General features: G+C 40.0%; 2 protein-coding genes and 1 pseudogene across 2 annotated transcripts; all 3 read right to left on the bottom strand.

Moving 5' to 3' along the window:
* Positions 1 to 11,697: 11,697 nt before the first annotated feature.
* On the bottom strand, positions 11,698 to 12,696 carry LOC147642038 (uncharacterized; annotated as a pseudogene).
* A 22-nt stretch (positions 12,697 to 12,718) lies between these two features.
* On the bottom strand, positions 12,719 to 13,272 carry LOC147642037 (uncharacterized). Its single transcript, XM_086800979.1, has 2 exons — positions 13,209 to 13,272; positions 12,719 to 13,096 (listed from the first exon to the last, which is right to left on the bottom strand). Exons 1-2 carry the CDS (start codon positions 13,269 to 13,271, stop codon positions 12,719 to 12,721), a joined length of 441 nt encoding a protein of 146 aa, XP_086657105.1. The 5' UTR covers position 13,272.
* A 4,029-nt stretch (positions 13,273 to 17,301) lies between these two features.
* Positions 17,302 to 18,164, bottom strand: LOC147642036 (uncharacterized). The gene is made up of 3 exons (XM_086824429.1): positions 18,097 to 18,164; positions 17,662 to 17,866; positions 17,302 to 17,501 (listed from the first exon to the last, which is right to left on the bottom strand). Exons 1-3 carry the CDS (start codon positions 18,118 to 18,120, stop codon positions 17,413 to 17,415), a joined length of 318 nt encoding a protein of 105 aa, XP_086680555.1. The 5' UTR covers positions 18,121 to 18,164; the 3' UTR covers positions 17,302 to 17,412.
* Positions 18,165 to 22,549: the final 4,385 nt, after the last annotated feature.

Here is a 22,549-nt window from a genome sequence, read left to right as displayed (position 1 = left end):
GATTCCTCTCCCCCCTTTTATAGTAATATTATAGCAGCCAGATACTCTTCTCCTTCCTTAAATGCGACCTGCCACGCCTTCCGTGCCACCTTTGCGACGTGCGTTCTGTGGCCTGCAGTACTAGTCACGACTCACGAGAAGAAGTTCAACAAAATTATGCAGTAGTACTAGTCCGGAGACATGACAGGTCATTTATTTGTCACACGGCCCTTACAAGAAACATAACCCACGTCAAACTGCACGCCTTCCTTGTCTCTCCTTCCTGTCCTTAATGCGATCCAATTGCACGCCTTCCTTGTGACGACGAGGAGCCACCTTTACGTTCTATGGCCTATGGCCTGCAGTACTACTAGTAGTCACGATAAAATTTCTGCCACATGACAGGTCATTTGTCACACGGCCCTTACAAGAAACATAAGCCGCACTAAATTTTGTTTTTGATTGCTACAATTTGATATTAACCCTTTAGTTACCGGGTGGGAAGCACGGGCCACTATTAAACTGGCACATGTGACAGAGTTATCCACCAGCTTATCTCCCCACCCTTTTAAAAAAATATATCAAAGTTGAAAGTCCTTGAAATGTAACCCTGCATTAGGTGTAATCCTCTCTAGAAACATTGTACAGGTGGTGGTTTAATCATTGATGTTCTCTTGTGTTTTTGGCAACCCTTGCATTTTTCTCTCTCTTTTTTTTCCCCTCTTTCATTAATATAAAACTTGCATCATAAGTCCCAAATGTCCTTTGTCACATGTCCCTTAAAAGAAACATAAAATACATCATCCTCTTCATCATGGAAGGGCATGCAGTATTTTATAGTGATAGAAAAAAGGGTGACACGAGAATGCACAACCACATTTCAAATTAAATGCATCAAGTAGCAATGTCATTGCTACTGGTGGCCAAAGTTGTTGCTTTGAGGATCACTCCAATTCTACAGGAGGTAATTCCAAAAAACAATGTGGTTTTATTAAAGGGAGATCTATCTAAGATAACATCTTTGTTGCCATGCTGGGTAGAGAAGTGGCCTAGAAGACGGATCAAAAATGCATTATGCTTCAGCTTCATTTGGAGAAAGCCTATGACAGGATTCGTTGGTCCTTTCTGGCCAGGGTCATGGAAAAAGCTAGGGTTTGGAAACGGGATGGCTACTTGCATATATACTCTTATAGTGGCTGGATAGTCTAGGTTGCTGTTAAATGGGAGTTTAGGTGGGGGTTTTGAAATTAGAAGATCTGTGAGAGGCAAGGATGCCCCCTAGCTCCTCTATTATTTGTTATCTCTTCCCATCCTCTAATTGTGGCTTTGGAAGATGCATGTGACAAGGGGGGGATAACTGGGTTAAAATTGAGGGGTGGGGAGCAACTGGTTATACAATGCTTTACAGATGACTCACTGCTTTCTTTGAAGACGGATAATGACACCCTAAGGCAAGCCTTACTGATAGTTGTGTAAAACAAGTAGATACTATAAATACTATGGGGGATTAAACACGCTGCTCATCTCTTCACATAATAAAAAAACAAGCAAATACTATAAATACTATGGGGGATTAAACACACTGCTCATCTTCACATAATAAAAAAAAATACGACATGATTTCATTAATCTATGAGCCATTTAAATAGGCTTTTGAATACAAGTGATTAGTTGTTGCTAATTTAATTTGTTGAAGACTTCATCCCCATGATTCTCTCTTCCTAGATTCTCTCTACCTCCTCTATTTTCTTGGAGTGCTTATTCTATCTCCTTTGATTATTCCATAATTTCCTCTAGGCTTACCTTCTAAGGTTTTTGTCTAAGGTTACTCTCACCTAAAGTATTTCCTGAACCATTTAAATACGACTTTGGATTTCAATGATATTTGTCCAACAATTCCCCCTTCAGACATATCCATGTCAATGATTGATCTCCCCTAGCTTTGATGACTCTTAGTAAACTTCCTGTACATGGCTTGACTAGTTATGTTTACATGGCCATGCCCTGTGGGTCTTATAGGCCTAAGAACAATGCTAGTTGTCCTAGGTAAGTTCTAAAAAGTTTACAAGCTTGAGGGTTCACAAATTATTTTTAGGAGAGTTGGGGTTTGTAAAACTTGAGCATTTAAAATGCCCAACTGTCTCTTCAACGACAAAGTTTGCCTCATGTGAGGCTCCTTCTACTTCAGCAAGTCTTTCATCTTCTTCATGGTTGTTGTCGGATAAAGTAGGACTTTTGTGCTTTCTTTTTAAAAAAGCATTTATCTTCAGGATGATTTTCATTTCCAAAAAAACTGTATCCTTTCTTCTTGTCCTTGAAAGTCCATGGAGTTTGCTTTGATGACTGAAACCTGCCTTTGGAGAGATATGCATTATCCACCAGCTTCTCTTCATAAGCATCATGTCATAGTTGTTTCTTTTTATATTCCCCCATAAGAGAGGACTCCCCATCTTGAATTTTTAGATCCAGAACATTAAGAAGTGTAGTTACAATATTATCATATTCTTCAGGCATACCATTTAGTAATAAAGCTATCGTATCTTCATCATTGAGACAGGTTCCTTGATATCTACTAGTTGTGCAAGGAGACTTTTCATTTTATTAAGATGTTTAGGAAATGAGTCTCCAGTCTTCACAGTGAGCCTAAAGATTTGAAACTTCTTAGAATTCTTTCCACTAGCACCAAAGAGTCTATCAAGAGTTTCCCATGCTACGTTAGCTGAGTCTATGTTTGAAATATGATGCAAATATTGATCACCAAGCCCAAGTGCTAAAATAGCTACTAGTGCCTTAGTGTCTCAGATTTCCCATTGTGCTTTTTCTTTCCTTGTGGTAGGTTTATCATTTTTAGATGTAATAATTACTTTCCATAAATCTTTCTTTCGAAGGATAAACTTGTGCCTAGTCTGCCAAGTATGAAAATTTTCCCTAGTAAATTTCTCTAACTGTGAGGTTTTAGACATGATGGTGGCAAGGTCTTACTTGGGAGACTCTCTCCAAATAGTATCTAATGCATTGTACAAAGAAATTGAGATAGAGGAGGATGAAAAAAAGGATTAGTTATCCATTCCAGTTCCATACCAATGCACGATGTTTGTTGTAAGGAAATCACCTAAACCAATGTATTTGGTATAGGCAAAATACTATGGTTTTCCATCTAGCCTTGATTTTGATTCTTTAATCCAAAGTTCTCTTTCTTGGGAAATAACTCTTTTCCTAGGCTTAAGCTTTCTTTTATAAATTTTGATTTTCTGTGACTTAGCTGGCTGATTTGCTGAAGCTTTTAAGTCAGATGAAATGTGTATAGTTTCTTTAGAATCTTCTAAAATCTGACAAGAGCTAGTCATACCAATAATAATTTAAAGACTAATTCAAAGAGTATTCAAAGACTTGGCCTCCAATGGAGCTTCAAACCTAAAGTTATGTTTTTGAAGACCTCGCTGAGTTGGGTGGAGCTGAGCAGGGTGCGACGGAGCTGAGCTGAACTGGGCGGAGCTGAGCAAGGCAGCAGAGCTGAGCAGGGCACGGCGGAGTTGAGCTGAGTTTGGTAGAACTAAGCAAAACACGGTGGAGCTAAGCATATGGCATAGCTTGCTAACAAATTTCTTTCATCAGCAATTGCTTAATGGACTTTGGTGTCTAAGATGGTAGACACACGCACACATGTTCATTGGATAACACTCCAATTTTGCATTGAGGGGGGGGGAGTGTTAAGAGATAGCAATTGTGGTTGTGTAATGATACATTGATATGGGTGATGGGTGAGTTGTGGAACACCTCGATTAAGAGGGGGTGTTGAGAGATGTAATCGTGGTGTTGTGTGTGTGTGGGAAAGAACCCTAGAGGTGCAAGATATTGTGGTAAGATAAGAATACCACATGTGATATTGTATGGTGTGTGAGTGTTGACCAAAAAGAGTGCAAAAGGGAGTGCCACATGGATGATGATGTGTAAAGTGGGATAAGACTAGAAGGCCTATATCATTGTATGGTTCATGTTGTGAATGTAATAGAGAACTTGTGGAGTGTGAAATCTCTCTCTCTCTCTCTCTCTCTCTCTCTCTCTCTCTCTCTCTCTCTCTCTTTAGTCTCGTCATGGAGATTTAGTGTAGTATAATCCACCTTAATCTTATGCTTAATCTTGTGTCTATCACCATGATCAATCCCATATAAGGGATTTTAACACTTAGGAGGCAGGCTCTTCTTTTCCCAAGCTAACAAGGTTGAAGTTTTTCTATCATTCTCCCAATTTCTCCATAGGAAGTCCCTAACAGGGGCTATAATCTTCTTCTAGTGACATTTTTTAAAATCCAGTACAGGGCAGAGAAACATAATGTAAACATTTAACACCACATTGCAGATAGCCACTCTATCATGAAATGGAACCCTAATATCCTCCCAACTCTTCACCTTTTTAAAGATCTTTCAATTGCCTAATTGGTCAACTATTTGTTTGAGAAATATCATTTTGTCTCTGTTTGTTTATCTTAGCAATGAGATAATAATTTTTTATTGTCTTGTTTAGGATTAAGATGGCCTCACCATTAAGTCATGCTCGAACTTCTAAGAAGAAAAAGAAAAGTAATCAAGCAACTACATCTGTCCTTGTGGGTGGCTCAGCACGTTCAGGAGTCTTGACACCTCCCCGATCTCAACCTGCTCAAATTAGTCCTCGCTTTTAGGCACCTCGAGTGACTGTAGCTCTTCCAAACCCTGATAGGCGTCCAAGTGAGCCAAGAAGACAACTTTTAGCAGCTCACCAGTTTCCAGAGTTACAAGATCAACCACCATCAAGCATAATGATTTTAGCTACTCATGGACTTTCTCCATCATCTCAAGGAAGCACACCTTTAACTCAACATCAGCAGAAAAAGTCTTCAAGCATCGAAGCTACAACTCTTTGAAGTAGTGCAAGAGGTAAAGCACGAGAAGGATTTACTTGGACAATTCACTTTGGCATGGTAGGTAAGCACAAGACAATCGTTAAGCCAAACACACCTTTCTTTTCTATTGCTGTGAAGAAAAAGGAGACTAATCTGAAAATACAAAGTATTTAACTTATGGTCGCATTGTTGAAGTCAAAGAAAGTATATCTCGTGGGACCATTCATCATCTGGTAGAGACAACAACACTAGGAAGTTTCTTACAGTTAGAGTTTTCTCTGCAGATTTTCAGCTTGAAGAGATGAATCCTGTTTCTACCTAGCAAGAGTTTAAAGATGCAATGATTACTCGCAAACGGGTATGGATGTCTTTCTCTTGACCTTTTTTTCATTAATGTTAAGAAAATTTCTTATCTTTGTGTATTCTGGACTATGTAGAGAACTGTTATTCTTTTTCAAGTTTGTTTGAGTCATGTCTTTCTAGCTCATATATTGGAATACGTAGAGGTCTAGTCAACTCTTGTTTGCATGTATTCTAATATACATGGAGTTTGTCTAGTCTAGTTTGTATGTATTCTAGTGTACGCATAGTTCATAAAACTTCTTGTCTTTGTGTATTCTAGAATACATTGAGAACTATTCTTTGTCTTTTAGTCTATTTAATTCTTGTCTTTCTAGCTCATATCTTGAAACACTTAGAGGTCTAGTCAAGTCTAGTTTGCATGTATTCTAGTATACAAGAAGTTTGTCTACTCTAGCATATGCTAGAATGCATTCTAGTATACAAGAAGTTTTTATTGTTTAGTTTGAATGAATTTTAGCAAGAAGGAAGTTTGGCTTACTTTTTATGTCTAGTTTAATGAGTTTACCATGTATTCTAGTATACAGAGAGATGGTTATAGTGTTCTTACTTTTGCATAAGTTACGCTTTGGTTCTTACTTTTAAGTTCACTCTATCAAGTCTTCAAATCCTCTTCTACTTAGAATGATTTTTTCTTTTTGTTTATGTAGTCTTTTTCTGAAGCATTTCAAGAGCATCATGACAATTTGTACAATACCAACCACTCCATTGATGATTCTGATTATGAAGAGAATGAAGGTACAGACATAGATGACTCAGAGGAAGATGTTGAAGTTCTTGGAGAGACTTACGGGTCAAAGTCTCAAGATGTGAGTGATACTTTGCTTTCTGGACCTGGAGCTCCAAAGGCCTGAAATTTGATGCCTAGTATTGGGCTTCATAAAAAATCCAATGACGTCTTCCCCTTATTTTCAAGGCATCAAATGATGCCCTGATGTAATTTTCAAGGTTTCAAGCCTTATGTATCGATCTCTATCTCTAGCCCCAAACACCTACGGCCCACAGGCCATTGTCCAGTAATATAAATCACTTAGTTTATAAACTATCAAATCACTCATTAACAGTGTGATTGCACACACATACACATCAACTTGTAAATAAACAACTGAAGATGGCATTTTCAGTCATCTTAACTCGTCCTCTTCCATGCGCCTGTAAGAGGACAGCATTCTCTTGATGAGAAAACATTTTTAAGCTCTTGTATTGTGTGTATTTTTGTTGCATACATATCCATCAAATGATTCCTGTTAAAAAATAATTGAGCATATCGAAATCCACAAGAGAGAACTCTGCACTTACCGTGACCTCAATGGGGACTCTGGCGTCTATGCGATGCACATAATAGAGATCACCATGTCCTCGCTTTCTACCACATCCACTATGAGGGATGAAGCTGCATCAGCTAGAGCCTAGCACTTCTTTTCCACCAACCCTGCAGCATACTATCAACAGAAATAGAACTTGACCAGCTCTTTGATATACAAAATACTCAAAAAATGCCAATAATCATCACATACCATCTCAGCTACATCAAGAAGAATGGCACCTCCAAGTTCCAACCATTGTCCCGTACGAAGAGAGCACAGTTGAGCATGGACTCCACTGAAGTATATTATCACTCCTACAATATCTGCTCCAAGCAAGATAAACTCACAAACATGGATGAGTAAAACACATACTTGCTAGGCTATAAGAGACGTTCTTTTCTCCCTTCTACAGCTACAACTTTCTTAGCCTTTGCTACAAACAAACTGCAATCATCACTATGAGGCAACAATTCAAATCACCTGGCACCAGACCATAACAACATTAAATTTACCTTAAAAAATTTATGTCAAACCTGCAAAAGATGGGGAAAAAATTTACTCCAGACCAAATCAAGCTTAAAGCTGCTCCGAACCAAATCAAGCTGAAAACTGAAATTTACTTCCTGATAGATACGCTATGGATGAGAAACCTAGAATTTTGCCAATAATTAAAACTTATTCAACATAACTCCAAACCAAATCAAGCTGAAAGCTGCTCCAAAACAAATCAAGCTGAAAGCTGAAATTTACTTCCTGATAGATACGCTATGGATGAGAAACCCAGAATTTTGCCAATAATTAAAACTTATTCAACATAACTCCAAACCAAATCAAGCTGAAAGCTGCTCCAAACCAAATCAAGCTGAAAGCTGACAATAGCAACATGACTCATAAGCCATCACAAACCCACGATTGGCAGCATGCTATTCCATTGAAAAATGAGTCAAACGTTGCTCCAAACCAAGTACATTGAAATGCATGAATCATAAGCCATCACAGACCCTTGTCGCTTTCACATCTTTCCAAATTTCATGAACGCATGGCCAATCCACATCATTAACATCAGGACCAAGAAGGGAGACTCTCATCAAGGCATCAAGTGTGCTCACTTCCAAGCATTGACGTAGATCACTTTTGATCATATTTTGCTTTGAAAAGCCTCTTTCGCATGATACTGATGAGGCAGGAATCACCAAAATAGCTTGCCAAAGCTTCATCATGTTTGGGTATGTGTTCTGCCATTCAGTATTAGAAGCAAAAACATGCCATGCATCTATCATGTTCATGCCACTTTAACTCCGTAAAGTACATGGTCTTCATCTATCATCTATGGGAAGTTGTAAAACATTCCTGCGAGATGGATTTTTATCACCCTAAAATTATTGTGCACTATTTTAGTGTGAAGAGCTTTTTTCCTGGGTACCATGGTTCACCCCAAGCTCATCTTTTGCTAAATTCGCCGATTTAACAAAAGATATGTCTACCTCCGAACACTCCGGTTCAGCCCCAGACTTTGAGTTTACTTCTTAACACTCCGGTTAAGTCAAAACTCACCAGATACAGTAGGATTTACCACTAAGCTCTCCGGCTTAGCCTTCTATCCTAACTTCGCCCGAGTTTATGTACACCTCATATGTCGGATCCGATACTAACAACAACCAGGCTCGTCTTGAGTGAGATACTACTCACTATTGCCATGTAAAACCTTATTAAATCCTAGAAATGCTCCACTCATTTCCCAGGGGTCATACGACTTATAGGGTTTACATGCACATGAACTTTGTAAGCAAAATAGCCTGTCTCATGCAATATTACAATTGCTTATGTAAGAAAGTAATATATTTTCCAAATTCATACGGTAGCAACTAAAATGTGCTCACAATCGCACACTTATGTTGAACATAGGCAAGACTACGCTTGCAAAATGCTATAGGGGGTCCCCCATGCATGAAACTGTTTAACCAAACTAGTCTTACTGCTAACCTCTAGATTTAGATCACTCTGGAACTAAATCACTTTGTTAGCACTAGCACACCATCATGGTCTTGCTACCTAGAGCTTCTCCGAACTCTGTAAAACTGGGTTTTATCCCAACTTATGGCTATATTTGGTAATTTTCAAAGTTCAAATTTTATCTTGCACACTTTATCACTACACACAAGTGTACATACAGACCTGCCAAAGAGTCAAGTTACATGCACAAGCCTTGGCGTCCCATTCCACCAAGACTACAATCGATTCCGTGAGAATTGATGTCCCATACCATCAAATTACCACCAAACCAATTGATGTGACATATAAAAAGGCTCTTTCCCCCCTCGAAAGATCACCACAAACTCTCGAGCAGTGGGATGTCGACGCATGGCAATAAAAAGAAGAGAAAACCATGCTTAGTAAGTTTAAGAATAGTTCTCTTCGATCAACTTCTATAAGGGCATTGAGCATTACATCTCAAGATTATACCCCTTCAGATTTACCTTTGATTTTACAAATCAATCCTAAATCTGCTATTATTATCTAGGCGTATGCTAATCCCTCATATTAGTACTCCTAGATAAACCATTCAATTGAGTACTGCTAGCAGCACTACTAGCCCCTTTATCCCAAGTAATACACACCTTAGGGATTACTTTTACCAGGCAATGTACGTGACTAAATCAAATTTGTCACTACTCTCTAGGCCCAAGTAGTGACACTATTTTGTTACTACCAACAAGGGCCAGCTTGCCTCTACGGGCCAATGCTCTCTTGTGGCTACAAATAGTAAGCAACTTGTTTGGTTACAAGGCATAACCATATCAAGACTACGCTTGTACATGGATTCATTTTCCAAAGTTTATCACAATCTTCTAGCATCTGTTAAAAGATTGTGAAGGGTTATGAGCACTACGGCTCAATTATGCTTACCTAGATTTCTCGTGATAAGCACTTCGTCTAATTTAGGCACAACTGACGCCATTGCCGTTCCTCTTAGCCCAAGTAAAACACAGCTCAGTTTTTGATTTACACTAGCCAAACTACGTGACTTTGATGGTCAACACTAAGTCTATGCTCAGCTTAAATTTAGTTCTCTGAACCAAATGTGATCACCACATGTGCTACTTTCGAGGTGCTACGGTCATAGACGTGTTCACTAGGCACAACGGCCATAGAACGGCTCTCTCTCGAAGGACTCGGCACTACGGCCGTGGGATTTGTCTCTCGCTTAGCACGCGACGCTATGGCCGTGTGCGGTGGGTCTCTTTCGTGGAAAACAGGCACTATGACCACACGGCGCGACGGTCGTGTGGATTTGTTTCGTGGGGTGTGCCGTTGTTTTGTATGTTTTTAAAAAAAATTAAAAAATAATAAATAAATAACGGGCCGGGCCGTCCTTCGTCGCTTCGGACGTGGCCGCTCGCCCGTGTGGGGAGTGTTCACAACAGGCCCTATTCTGGCCGCCGCCGCCTAGCTGGCCGCCCGCTAACTGCCAATGTGATTTTTTTTTATTTTTTTTTAAATAACGGGCCGGGACGGCCCTCGCCGATTGGGCGTGGCCGCCCGCCTACCCGTGGGGAGCCTGGCCGCCCGCTGGCATGGCCGCCTATGGGTTGGCCTGGCCGCCCGCTGGGCTGGCCGCCTATGGCCGCCCGCTGGCATGGCCGCCTATTGGCTGGCCTGGCCACCCGCTGGGCTGGCCGCCTGGCCAGGGCGTTCAACTCCGCCCGCCCGCCCGCCATCCACCCACCCAGCAACACCAACGAGCAGCCGGCGTTGTTTGCTTCAGCTCTTCCCAGGCTTTCGCAGCAGCCAGTATTCACAAACTCATTTTCGGCAGCCGGCCTAGCTCAGTTGGTAGAGCGGAAGGCTTTCAACCTTGTGGTCATGGGTACGAGCCTTGGCCGACGCCTTGTACATGATTCATCTCTAAACGTAAACAGCATGCGTTTCAGAAGTCCTCAAGCGTAGCAAAAATCAACGCCTGGCCGCCTTGATCCAGCAAATCGCCCCCCTTCACAATGCAGTCTTTCGTGGGCTGGTCTTCGCCCACCCACGCTACGTAGGCCATTTAGTTCAGCAGTCATTGTGGGGCTGGTTTGCGCCCCCCCACCCCCACAAACAGTGTTGCAATTTTTCTCTACAACGAGATTAAAATGGCGCAGACACCTCAATTTCGAAAGGAAAACAAAAAATGAAATAGCTTACCTGCGATTCGTTTGCTGTGTGTGACGGGGAGAGAGAGAGAGATAGAGAGAGAGAGAGAGCTTCCCTTCCATTCTTCCATGGCCGCCTCCCTCCACACCCTCCATTCGAGATAAGGATAAGGAGACGAATGGTCGAAAACCATCGAGTGGGCTCCGGTCCCCCATTCACGCGCGGACTCTCACGATTCCCTCGAACCACACTCTGATACCAGTGTTACATTCCCGTAACGCCGCTACGGGCATTACCACAAGAGGGGACGGCCTCTGGCTCACCACCCAGCCATAGAGGAAGAATGAGGATTGCCCCTCATCCCCCAGGCTATATAGTGTGTGGCCTACCGTCTACACTAGCCTGGCCGCCCATGACTCCGCATGGGCGTCCTCTCCCACTGAACCCCGGACATGGCCATTCGGTCTGCCGTCGGTCACCACAGGCATTACAGCCTACGTGACAATAATACCTCATTTTTGCAACCTTGTTCATCCACAAGGTATCCCCCAAACCTCTCCAACAATTGATCAAGCCACATGGAGACTTTCTTCACTCTTTCCGTAGAGTCTCGTGGTCGTTTTTTATCACGTGGGTAATGCTGTGGATTGAAAAGCTTGACAGCATTGAATAGAAACACATCTGGAAATCTATCATTAATGCAATCCACAACCTTTTGTACAAAAGCCTTAGCAAGCATAGTGCAACTCATTACATCACCTGGCAATACATCCAATGGAAGACCATCTTTATCCTTACCCGGAATACATGTGTATAAGAGTTTATGCGCATAGACCTTTCCATCATCATTTACATGCTGTAGAAACCCACTTTTTGAATCAGCCATAAACTTCTTTAGATAGAGTGTGCCTTTTCCAAACTCCTCCTGCAAGAACTTTCTTTTCAATGAAGAAATAGTTACATCTATGCAAGTAGTTATTGAAGATATATCAATGATGTCTGCCTGAAACTGTTTGCTTATTTTATTCGAGTCATTCAAGACATCAGCAAGACCTTATACACTCTCAGTTTATTGTACCATGCAGGTGCAGATTCTTGCCAAAAGCTCAAACCAGCAGGCATTATCTTTGTCAACCGCACCATAACATTACCTCTGGCGAGCCATCTGACATCATGAATACGTAGCACTTCTAAAACCTGCAAATTCATCTCCTGTAACAAATTTTGGAATTCTGTATGTCGTATGCTAGATGCAGATATCCAAGTATACACCTTGTTAGCCATTTTATCAATATACGAAAGACAACTGAAGCATTTTGCAGCATCAACTATGGCAAGAGCTTCCCTATGAGCTATACAATGTATGTTTACAAGGTGAGGCACATCTCGTTTTAACTTTGCTACAAGACCATCATTACAACCCAACATGGAACTATCTCCATCCGTTGCAATTCCCACCATGCGATGCTTTTCAAGACCACACTCATTAAAAACATTATAAATTGCATCATATTTTGTCTGAGCACAACCATCACTTACCAAAACCAATCTTGCAAACTCAATATTACATAAAGCTTTGCCATTCATAGGCAAAAAGCAAAGATAAATAATCAAATGCTTTTCTAATCCCCTATCAGTTGTCTCATCCACAGTCACTCCATAAAAAGGGCTTTGCAATAATTGTTTAAGTTGAGATCTTTTTCTATACTCAGAAATGGAAATGACAAAATCTCTACATGCTATTCTATTTGTGTATGAAGAATAGTCATGCTGTATAGGCATATTCTCCACACCCCCATTGCATAAGCAAGATCACATAATTTCTCATACTTTCTCAATGCTAAGTCTTGTTGTGCATTAAAATAGGCTAGCTTCATCACTGTTATCACCCTGGATGTGTTTCTACATGTCATTACCTCAATATGTGCTGGCATTTGTACCCCACAGTCACTTCGATACCTTCCAGCAGCCCATGCATGTTCTCTAGACTTTCGATGCTTTCTAATGGCACTTAGCATGATACTTTTGCATCCATTTCCTCTACCCCATGGCCCTTTCAACTTGTATTTTTCACACCAATGCACTTCATGAATTCTTCTTTACCACAAACTACATGTTTGAGAAAAGCATATTTACGTACCCATTCTGAACGAAACTTACGTACTGGACCTTTCTTCTTCTCTTCACTATCTCCAGTGGCGGTAGAAGGAGCCCTTACTGTCTCCTCTCCGAGTACCTCCATGTCAAAGTCAAGCTCATCCTCGCATGTCTCAATTTCAAAATCAGCAAATTCGTCGTTGTTGTCATCACTTACGCCAAGTATCTCCTCCATCACTACATCATGTCTTGTCTGTCTCCTTGATGGATGTTCTTCAATCCTAGTCTCATTCACTTTTCCTTTGCCAAAAAGTTGAACGAGAGTAGTTTGACTCATCTAGCAGAATATTAAGAGCAATCAAATCATCACTAATCATCGATACCAAACACTTGCAAGTAAATACAATTTCATAAATGAGCATAGTGAAAAAAATCAAGTTTTGTCTAACCTTTGTTTGTATATTCATGCCTCTTGATGATGAAGGTGCACCGGAAGTTGCCGAGACGAACATCTTTAAGATCAAAAGCAAATTATGCAAAGACTAAATCAAAATTAGAGTCTCTCTCTCTCTCTCTCTCTAACACGTCAACCATATCCATGTTCTGCATGCTCTGTGAATGCATGGCATACACATGCTTTTCTTGTGTATGCTTTTCTTGTGTATATGACCTTCACATGAAGGGAAGTCTTTGTAAAAAGAGAAGCATTCCATGTGTTGTATTTAAGTACTTTCCAAAGCCTCTGTTATATGGATATTTACATGGATAAGACACAGTGTGTATTATATGCTTTTGTATGTTCAAATACTCACTTTGTTCAGATTATTGATCCCCATGATTGACATACCACTCCCTTCAGAACTCTCAATTTAAGAGCAAGGTGATTGTACATAAGGCCTGCCTTCATGTATTAACACCCTTCATCTTTTTACGCAAGACACATGGGGTTCATTTTGTTTGATTCATGCAACCAAGGACTCAAGGAGTGTCCTTACTTTTACATTATTGTTCAGACTACTAAAAGTAGTAAGGATAGCTCATGAAGATACTACACATGCATGTAGGTACTCTTTAAGCATATGGACTGATGCAATGCATACATCATAGAGGTGCATACACATAAATGTATGCATACAGTGTACAAATGTATATTCAACTTGCAATACACATTGAAGGAAGACAGTAAAATAGCTAGTAGCTACCTTTGGTTGCACAAAGGGCATTTGCCCAAGTCCGGAAGGCAGCCCAGAGTCCTTGTGTCGTCCTGATGGCGCAGCCCTGTCCCTGCTCGGCTACTACAGCCTGCTTCAATCTCCATACTAGTTTGTGAGAGGTAAAATAAATCAAACACATGCAGGAGAGAAGAGGAGTGAGCACCTACAGCACACACTGTAGCTGCACCTACTTTTACTTTTTTTCAGCTTCACTCAGGCTTGACAGTCTGCTTCATGATGCCACCAAATACATGCTTCAATCTCCATACTAGTTTGTGAGAGCTAAAATAAATCAAACACATGCAGGAGAGAAGAGGAGTGAGTACCTACAACACACACTGTAGCTACACCTACTTTTACTTTTTTTCAGCTTCACTCAAGCTTGACAGACTGCTTCATGATGCCACCAAATACATGCTTCGATGGAAACCTCTATCTATTTCTTTTTATCATGGGTGTCGGCGTGCTAACAGCCAGAAAACTACACATTGACAGTGCACACTGCATCGAAAACTGGACATGGATGGAACTTATAGGGTGCTCACGTTTTTCTGATGCTCTGTATGCTAGGGTTTCCAATTCTAGGTTTTTCTGTTGTTTCTATCTGTGCTGCCAGGCTTTCCAATTGTGAGGTTTCTTCTGTGTGTTACTCTAGGGTTTCGAACTTGTAGGGTTTCTGTTACGGCAGATTGTAGGGCTTCTGTCCTGGTTAATGCCTGGTCTCAAAGCTTCTGCCATGTCCTACGCTAGGATTTCTTATTTTAGGGTTTCTGAAAACCGCTTTGGCCATAACTGTGGACCGTGATAGATAGGGCCCGGCCAGCTTTTGTTTTTTTTGGTGGGATATGAAGCGTGTACGTGGGCGGTGGGGCTGCGGCCGCTTCCGCTTTGGAAGTGAAATATCCAGTTCTACAGGACCACATCAACATAGATTTAGTAAAGAAAGAACACTGTAACTTTGCTAAGAACACTGTAACTTTGCTGGATTGATCAATGATAAGCAAGTGAATGGAAACAGGTGTGTTACGCACAAAAAAACACTCCTCCGTTCAGTCACTAGCAGACTGCAGTGTGCGAAATTATATTTCTAAATATGGGGTGTATTTTTTCGACAGATTTAAGATAGGTTGAAGGTTCCCCAGCCAAATGGCAGGCTCAACAAGAAATTAAAAGACCCGAGTTCAATTCTCATGAGTCCATGACTCGCTATTAATTATATATTTAGGCCCATATATATATATATATATATACCCATGACTCCTTAGGGGTTTTTATAGGGTTTCTTTTGACACCTTAGTCCCATTGGTAAGATTTCGTGTTGACACCTTAGAGGATTGTGCAAGGTGTATTTGACGCCCAAATTTGTCGATGATGCCCAAAATGGGTATCAAATTGATACTAGATAGAAGCATCAGTAGTTAGTAGTGTTAGCATTGAGTTACTAACTACTAAATGACTAAAGGAACTATAAACATGGTGGGGATTCAAGGAGGTTGGAATGGTAGAAGCGTATTGACAAGAAGATAGGAAATTGAGTTATCATTCCATGAACAAATTGTTACATATATAGACTTCCAGTCTTGTCCACATGTCAGTCATCACATGATAATCACATGGGTACACATGGTGTGTCCACATGTTCAAGCATAGAGCACTTTAGGCAGTGTAGACTGGAGACAGGCATGGAGAGCAAGCTGAAGATCAGATGGCTGTCGCGGGGCTGCTGCAGGAAAAGGGTTGCTGGCTGCACACAAGGCTGTTAGCTACTCACTGAGGTGGTCAGCTGAACGAGAGGATAGGGGCAGCAGCAAGCGCAAAAAGGAGGACCAATCGGCTAGAAGGAAAAACCAGTCGGCTTCTAGAAGGAAAATGCATTGTATATAATTCACTCACCTGAAGGTACCTGCCTTGATGTAGATGATGATACGCTTTTTATTGGTTTTGGGGATGCTATTCACAGCAGCTTGGACGGTTTTGAAGTTGCCTGGCCACAACTATTTTCACAGGTCGAATAAACAAATCTCTCTCTGGGCCCGGAATATAATTTTTTAGCCATCTCTTAAGCGACGCATATCAGTATGCAAACGTCGCTAAAACAGTCGTTTTAGATGTTCGCTTAAACGACAGCTCCCAAAACGTCGTATAGGCGACGAGTTTTTTTAAAAAAAAACTTTAGACGTCGCTTAAGCGATAATATATCGCTTAAGCGACGTATTCATCATCGTATAAGCGACGCTAGATAATTTAAATCCCCTCGCTAGATCCCCCACTGACTTGTAGTGATTTTAATAATCTATCATGATATATCATACCATTCACTCACATTGTGACATATACAAAAACAAACACATGAATAAAATACCAAAATGTATAGCTGTTGTTTGAATGACACATAAGACAAAAGAAGAAAATAACTTCATACAAAAATGGAAGATAACAAAGGCCAAAAATGAAAGATAATCAAAGGGAAACGGTTTAGTTGTGTTTATCTCTACTTGCATGTCCTCCTCACCCTGGACCTCCACAACACGAGCTAGCCCTTGGTTGTGTGATGGGCTAGTGTATAACATTTATTACATTCCACATCTATACGAAGACCTTTGTATGTACACTCTGCCTTCCTCTATGGATGTAGAAGCTCCCACGTGCATCTAAACCCATTGGTGGCCGTTGCCATATGGTGGACCTAATTGTCCAACTATATGTTGACATGCCAAATGGAAGATAGTAATTATGCTAGTGAACAATTGAAGCTAGTTATGTATGTAATGTTTTTTGGGTTACTACCACCTTAATCATGTTGATGGGCATTAATCTTATTTAGACAAAGCCTGATTATGTAACCTTCATTTGTCGCTATCACCTTAATCTCATTGGTGAAGCTTACATTATTTTAGTAACATTCTCTTTTTAGGTCCTTTTGGAAAATCACATGTATACACTCTTTTTTTCTTTTAAAACGTGATAGCAATGGAAGCATAAGTTAGAGTTAAGTGTTAAATTAACTTATTTCGAGAATAAGTAGAAGAAAATTATTGTTGATTTGTCTTTTTTTAGGATAATTAGATGAAAATAGTGTATTTGAGCATAGTTTAGAGCTAATTGTGTGCTTAGGTGTGTTGTGTTGTGTTAAGGTTGAAGTCATAGCGTTGTATAAACTGAAGTCGAGTGGTGCTGCTGCTGAAGGAGGAGGGTTCTTTGATATTGGAGCTCAAACGGCAGAAAGTGATGTGTTGCAAAAATTGATATGTGTTGCAAAAATACATGCCACATGATGCAGCAAACAAATGAAATATCAAAACAAGAGATTACTTAAAAGTTACTTATTATTATTATTGATGGCCCAAAAAGCCTTAGAACACTAGGTTCTTATATAAGCTCACAGGAGGCGGCCATGCTGGCTGTCGCACACGTTGCAAAGTCAATGCAAAAGATGCGATTACATCCCAACCTCACGAATATATTTGCGAGGACCGACGCCGCGTACGTTTCCGAGTGTGGCCTCTGCACTTGGCTGGCACCTGCAATCTGCAGAAAGACACGGAGGTAGTTTTTCAGAACCATGTCATTGAGGTTCTTTTGTTTTTTTTTTTTTGGGCTAGAGTACTCACATGTCATATTACTGATACGATCGACCAAACGTTAAATTATAACTGCTTAAGGTTGGGCATAATACTAGGGCACAAACCACAATTAGGGGGGAAAATGAATTCTGGGCGCGTGATGCACTGGGGAGCATAGCCTTCAGTGCAGCTGTCGAATACGCGGAGGCAAATAGGCACGACCGCGGTGGCAAGGCATCTGCAAGTGCCCTCGTCCTCCCGGGCCTGGACGGGGATGATGGACGCGAGCAGCAGCAGCAGCATCATCATGGGGAGAGCCAGCAGCATCAACTGTCCATGCTCAAAAGAAAAGAAAAATAAATCAATCAAGTTTGGAATTTCATAATAAAAATATATATATATATATATATTAATGATAGGCAGAAAGAAAGGAAAAACCAATTTATCTAACTACGCTACGACGGCTACCGCAATAGAATGTAATCTAGAAAACTTAATTTTAGATCTTAATATGTTGTGTATTAGAAGTTTGCAGCAGGCAGAGGCAGCCCAAAAAATACCTGAGATGATGGATTCCAAGCCATTTTACTCTCAAGACTGTTGTCAAGAACTGATTCCTCTCCCCCCTTTTATAGTAATATTATAGCAGCCAGATACTCTTCTCCTTCCTTAAATGCGACCTGCCACGCCTTCCGTGCCACCTTTGCGACGTGCGTTCTGTGGCCTGCAGTACTAGTCACGACTCACGAGAAGAAGTTCAACAAAATTATGCAGTAGTACTACTCCGGAGACATGACAGGTCATTTATTTGTCACACGGCCCTTACAAGAAACATAACCCACGTCAAACTGCACGCCTTCCTTGTCTCTCCTTCCTGTCCTTAATGCGATCCAATTGCACGCCTTCCTTGTGACGACGAGGAGCCACCTTTACGTTCTATGGCCTATGGCCTGCAGTACTACTAGTAGTCACGATAAAATTTCTGCCACATGACAGGTCATTTGTCACACGGCCCTTACAAGAAACATAAGCCGCACTAAATTTTGTTTTTGATTGCTACAATTTGATATTAACCCTTTAGTTACCGGGTGGGAAGCACGGGCCACTATTAAACTGGCACATGTGACAGAGTTATCCACCAGCTTATCTCCCCACCCTTTTAAAAAAATATATCAAAGTTGAAAGTCCTTGAAATGTAACCCTGCATTAGGTGTAATCCTCTCTAGAAACATTGTACAGGTGGTGGTTTAATCATTGATGTTCTCTTGTGTTTTTGGCAACCCTTGCATTTTTCTCTCTCTTTTTTTTCCCCTCTTTCATTAATATAAAACTTGCATCATAAGTCCCAAATGTCCTTTGTCACATGTCCCTTAAAAGAAACATAAAATACATCATCCTCTTCATCATGGAAGGGCATGCAGTATTTTATAGTGATAGAAAAAAGGGTGACACGAGAATGCACAACCACATTTCAAATTAAATGCATCAAGTAGCAATGTCATTGCTACTGGTGGCCAAAGTTGTTGCTTTGAGGATCACTCCAATTCTACAGGAGGTAATTCCAAAAAACAATGTGGTTTTATTAAAGGGAGATCTATCTAAGATAACATCTTTGTTGCCATGCTGGGTAGAGAAGTGGCCTAGAAGACGGATCAAAAATGCATTATGCTTCAGCTTCATTTGGAGAAAGCCTATGATAGGATTCGTTGGTCCTTTGTGGCCAGGGTCATGGAAAAAGCTAGGGTTTGGAAACGGGATGGCTACTTGCATATATACTCTTATAGTGGCTGGATAGTCTAGGTTGCTGTTAAATGGGAGTTTAGGTGGGGGTTTTGAAATTAGAAGATCTGTGAGAGGCAAGGATGCCCCCTAGCTCCTCTATTATTTGTTATCTCTTCCCATCCTCTAATTGTGGCTTTGGAAGATGCATGTGACAAGGGGGGGATAACTGGGTTAAAATTGAGGGGTGGGGAGCAACTGGTTATACAATGCTTTACAGATGACTCACTGCTTTTTTTGAAGACCGATAATGACACCCTAAGGCAAGCCTTACTGATAGTTGTGTAAAACAAGTAGATACTATAAATACTATGGGGGATTAAACACGCTGCTCATCTCTTCACATAATAAAAAAACAAGCAAATACTATAAATACTATGGGGGATTAAACACACTGCTCATCTTCACATAATAAAAAAAAATACGACATGATTTCATTAATCTATGAGCCATTTAAATAGGCTTTTGAATACAAGTGATTAGTTGTTGCTAATTTAATTTGTTGAAGACTTCATCCCCATGATTCTCTCTTCCTAGATTCTCTCTACCTCCTCTATTTTCTTGGAGTGCTTATTCTATCTCCTTTGATTATTCCATAATTTCCTCTAGGCTTACCTTCTAAGGTTTTTGTCTAAGGTTACTCTCACCTAAAGTATTTCCTGAACCATTTAAATACGACTTTGGATTTCAATGGTATTTGTCCAACAATTCCCCCTTCAGACATATCCATGTCAATGATTGATCTCCCCTAGCTTTGATGACTCTTAGTAAACTTCCTGTACATGGCTTGACTAGTTATGTTTACATGGCCATGCCCTGTGGGTCTTATAGGCCTAAGAACAATGCTAGTTGTCCTAGGTAAGTTCTAAAAAGTTTACAAGCTTGAGGGTTCACAAATTATGTTTAGGAGAGTTGGGGTTTGTAAAACTTGAGCATTTAAAATGCCCAACTGTCTCTTCAACGACAAAGTTTGCCTCATGTGAGGCTCCTTCTACTTCAGCAAGTCTTTCATCTTCTTCATGGTTGTTGTCGGATAAAGTAGGACTTTTGTGCTTTCTTTTTAAAAAAGCATTTATCTTCAGGATGATTTTCATTTCCAAAAAAACTGTATCCTTTCTTCTTGTCCTTGAAAGTCCATGGAGTTTGCTTTGATGACTGAAACCTGCCTTTGGAGAGATATGCATTATCCACCAGCTTCTCTTCATAAGCATCATGTCAGAGTTGTTTCTTTTTATATTCCCCCATAAGAGAGGACTCCCCATCTTGAATTTTTAGATCCAGAACATTAAGAAGTGTAGTTACAATATTATCATATTCTTCAGGCATACCATTTAGTAATAAAGCTATTGTATCTTCATCATTGAGACAGGTTCCTTGATATCTACTAGTTGTGCAAGGAGACTTTTCATTTTATTAAGATGTTTAGGAAATGCGTCTCCAGTCTTCATAGTGAGCCTAAAGATTTGAAACTTCTTAGAATTCTTTCCACTAGCACCAAAGAGTCTATCAAGAGTTTCCCATGCTACGTTAGCTGAGTCTATGTTTGAAATATGATGCAAATATTGATCACCAAGCCCAAGTGCTAAAATAGCTACTAGTGCCTTAGTGTCTCAGATTTCCCATTGTGCTTCTTCTTTCCTTGTGGTAGGTTTATCATTTTTAGATGTAATAATTACTTTCCATAAATCTTTCTTTTGAAGGATAAACTTGTGCCTAGTCTGCCAAGTATGAAAATTTTCCCTAGTAAATTTCTCTAACTGTGAGGTTTTAGACATGATGGTGGCAAGGTCTTACTTGGGAGACTCTCTTCAAGTAGTATCTAATGCATTGTACAAAGAAATTGAGTTAGAGGAGGATGAAAAAAAGGATTAGTTATCCATTCCAGTTCCATACCAATGCACAATGTTTGTTGTAAGGAAATCATCTAAACCAATGTATTTGGTATAGGCAAAATACTATGGTTTTCCATCTAGCCTTGATTTTGATTCTTTAATCCAAAGTTTTCTTTCTTGGGAAATAACTCTTTTCCTAGGCTTAAGCTTTCTTTTATAAATTTTGATTTTCTGTGACTTAGCTGGCTGATTTGCTGAAGCTTTTAAGTCAGAGGAAATGTGTATAGTTTCTTTAGAATCTTCTAAAATCTGACAAGAGCTAGTCATACCAATAATAATTTAAAGACTAATTCAAAGAGTATTCAAAGACTTGCCCTCCAATGGAGCTTCAAACCTAAAGTTATGTTTTTGAAGACCTCGCTGAGTTGGGTGGAGCTGAGTAGGGTGCGACGGAGCTGAGCTGAACTGGATGGATATGGGTATGGATGTCTTTCTCTTGACCTTTTTTTCATTGATGTTAAAAAAATTTCTTATCTTTGTGTATTCTGGACTATGTAGAGAACTGTTATTCTTTTTCAAGTTTGTTTGAGTCATGTCTTTCCAGCTCATATATTGAAATACGTAGAGGTCTAGTCAACTCTTGTTTGCATGTATTCTAATATACATGAAGTTTGTCTAGTCTAGTTTGTATGTATTCTAGTGTACGCGTAGTTCATAAAACTTCTTGTCTTTGTGTATTCTAGAATACATTGAGAACTATTCTTTGTCTTTTAGTCTATTTAATTCTTGTCTTTCTAGCTCATATCTTAAAACACTTAGAGATCTAGTCAAGTCTAGTTTGCATGTATTCTAGTATACAAGAAGTTTGTCTACTCTAGCATATGCTAGAATGCATTCTAGTATACAAGAAGTTTTTATTGTTTAGTTTGAATGAATTTTAGCAAGAAGGAAGTTTGGCTTACTTTTTATGTCTGGTTTAATGAGTTTACCATGTATTCTAGTATACAGAGAGATGGTTATAGTGTTCTTACTTTTGCATAAGTTACGCTTTGGCTCTTACTTTTAAGTTCACTCTATCAAGTCTTCAAATCCTCTTCTACTTAGAATGATTTTTTCTTTTTTTTTAATGTAGTCTTTTTCTGAAGCATTTCAAGAGCATCATGACAATTTGTACAATACCAACCACTCCACTGATGATTCTGATTATGAAGAGAATGAAGGTACAGACATAGATGACTCAGAGGAAGATGTTAAAGTTCTTGGAGAGACTTACGGGTCAAAGTCTCAAGATGTGAGTGATACTTTGCTTTCTGGACCTGGAGCTCCAAAGGCCTGAAATTTGATGGCTAGTATTGGGCTTCATAAAAAATCCAATGACATCTTCCCCTTATGTAACTTTCAA

Source organism: Cibotium barometz, chromosome 1 (assembly GCF_041138505.1).
Source record: "Cibotium barometz isolate CiBa-2024 chromosome 1, ASM4113850v1, whole genome shotgun sequence".
NCBI classification, from domain to species: Eukaryota; Viridiplantae; Streptophyta; class Polypodiopsida; order Cyatheales; family Cibotiaceae; genus Cibotium; species Cibotium barometz.
Note: the sequence above shows the minus strand (reverse complement) of the source record. Positions and strands in the feature narration are given on the sequence as shown.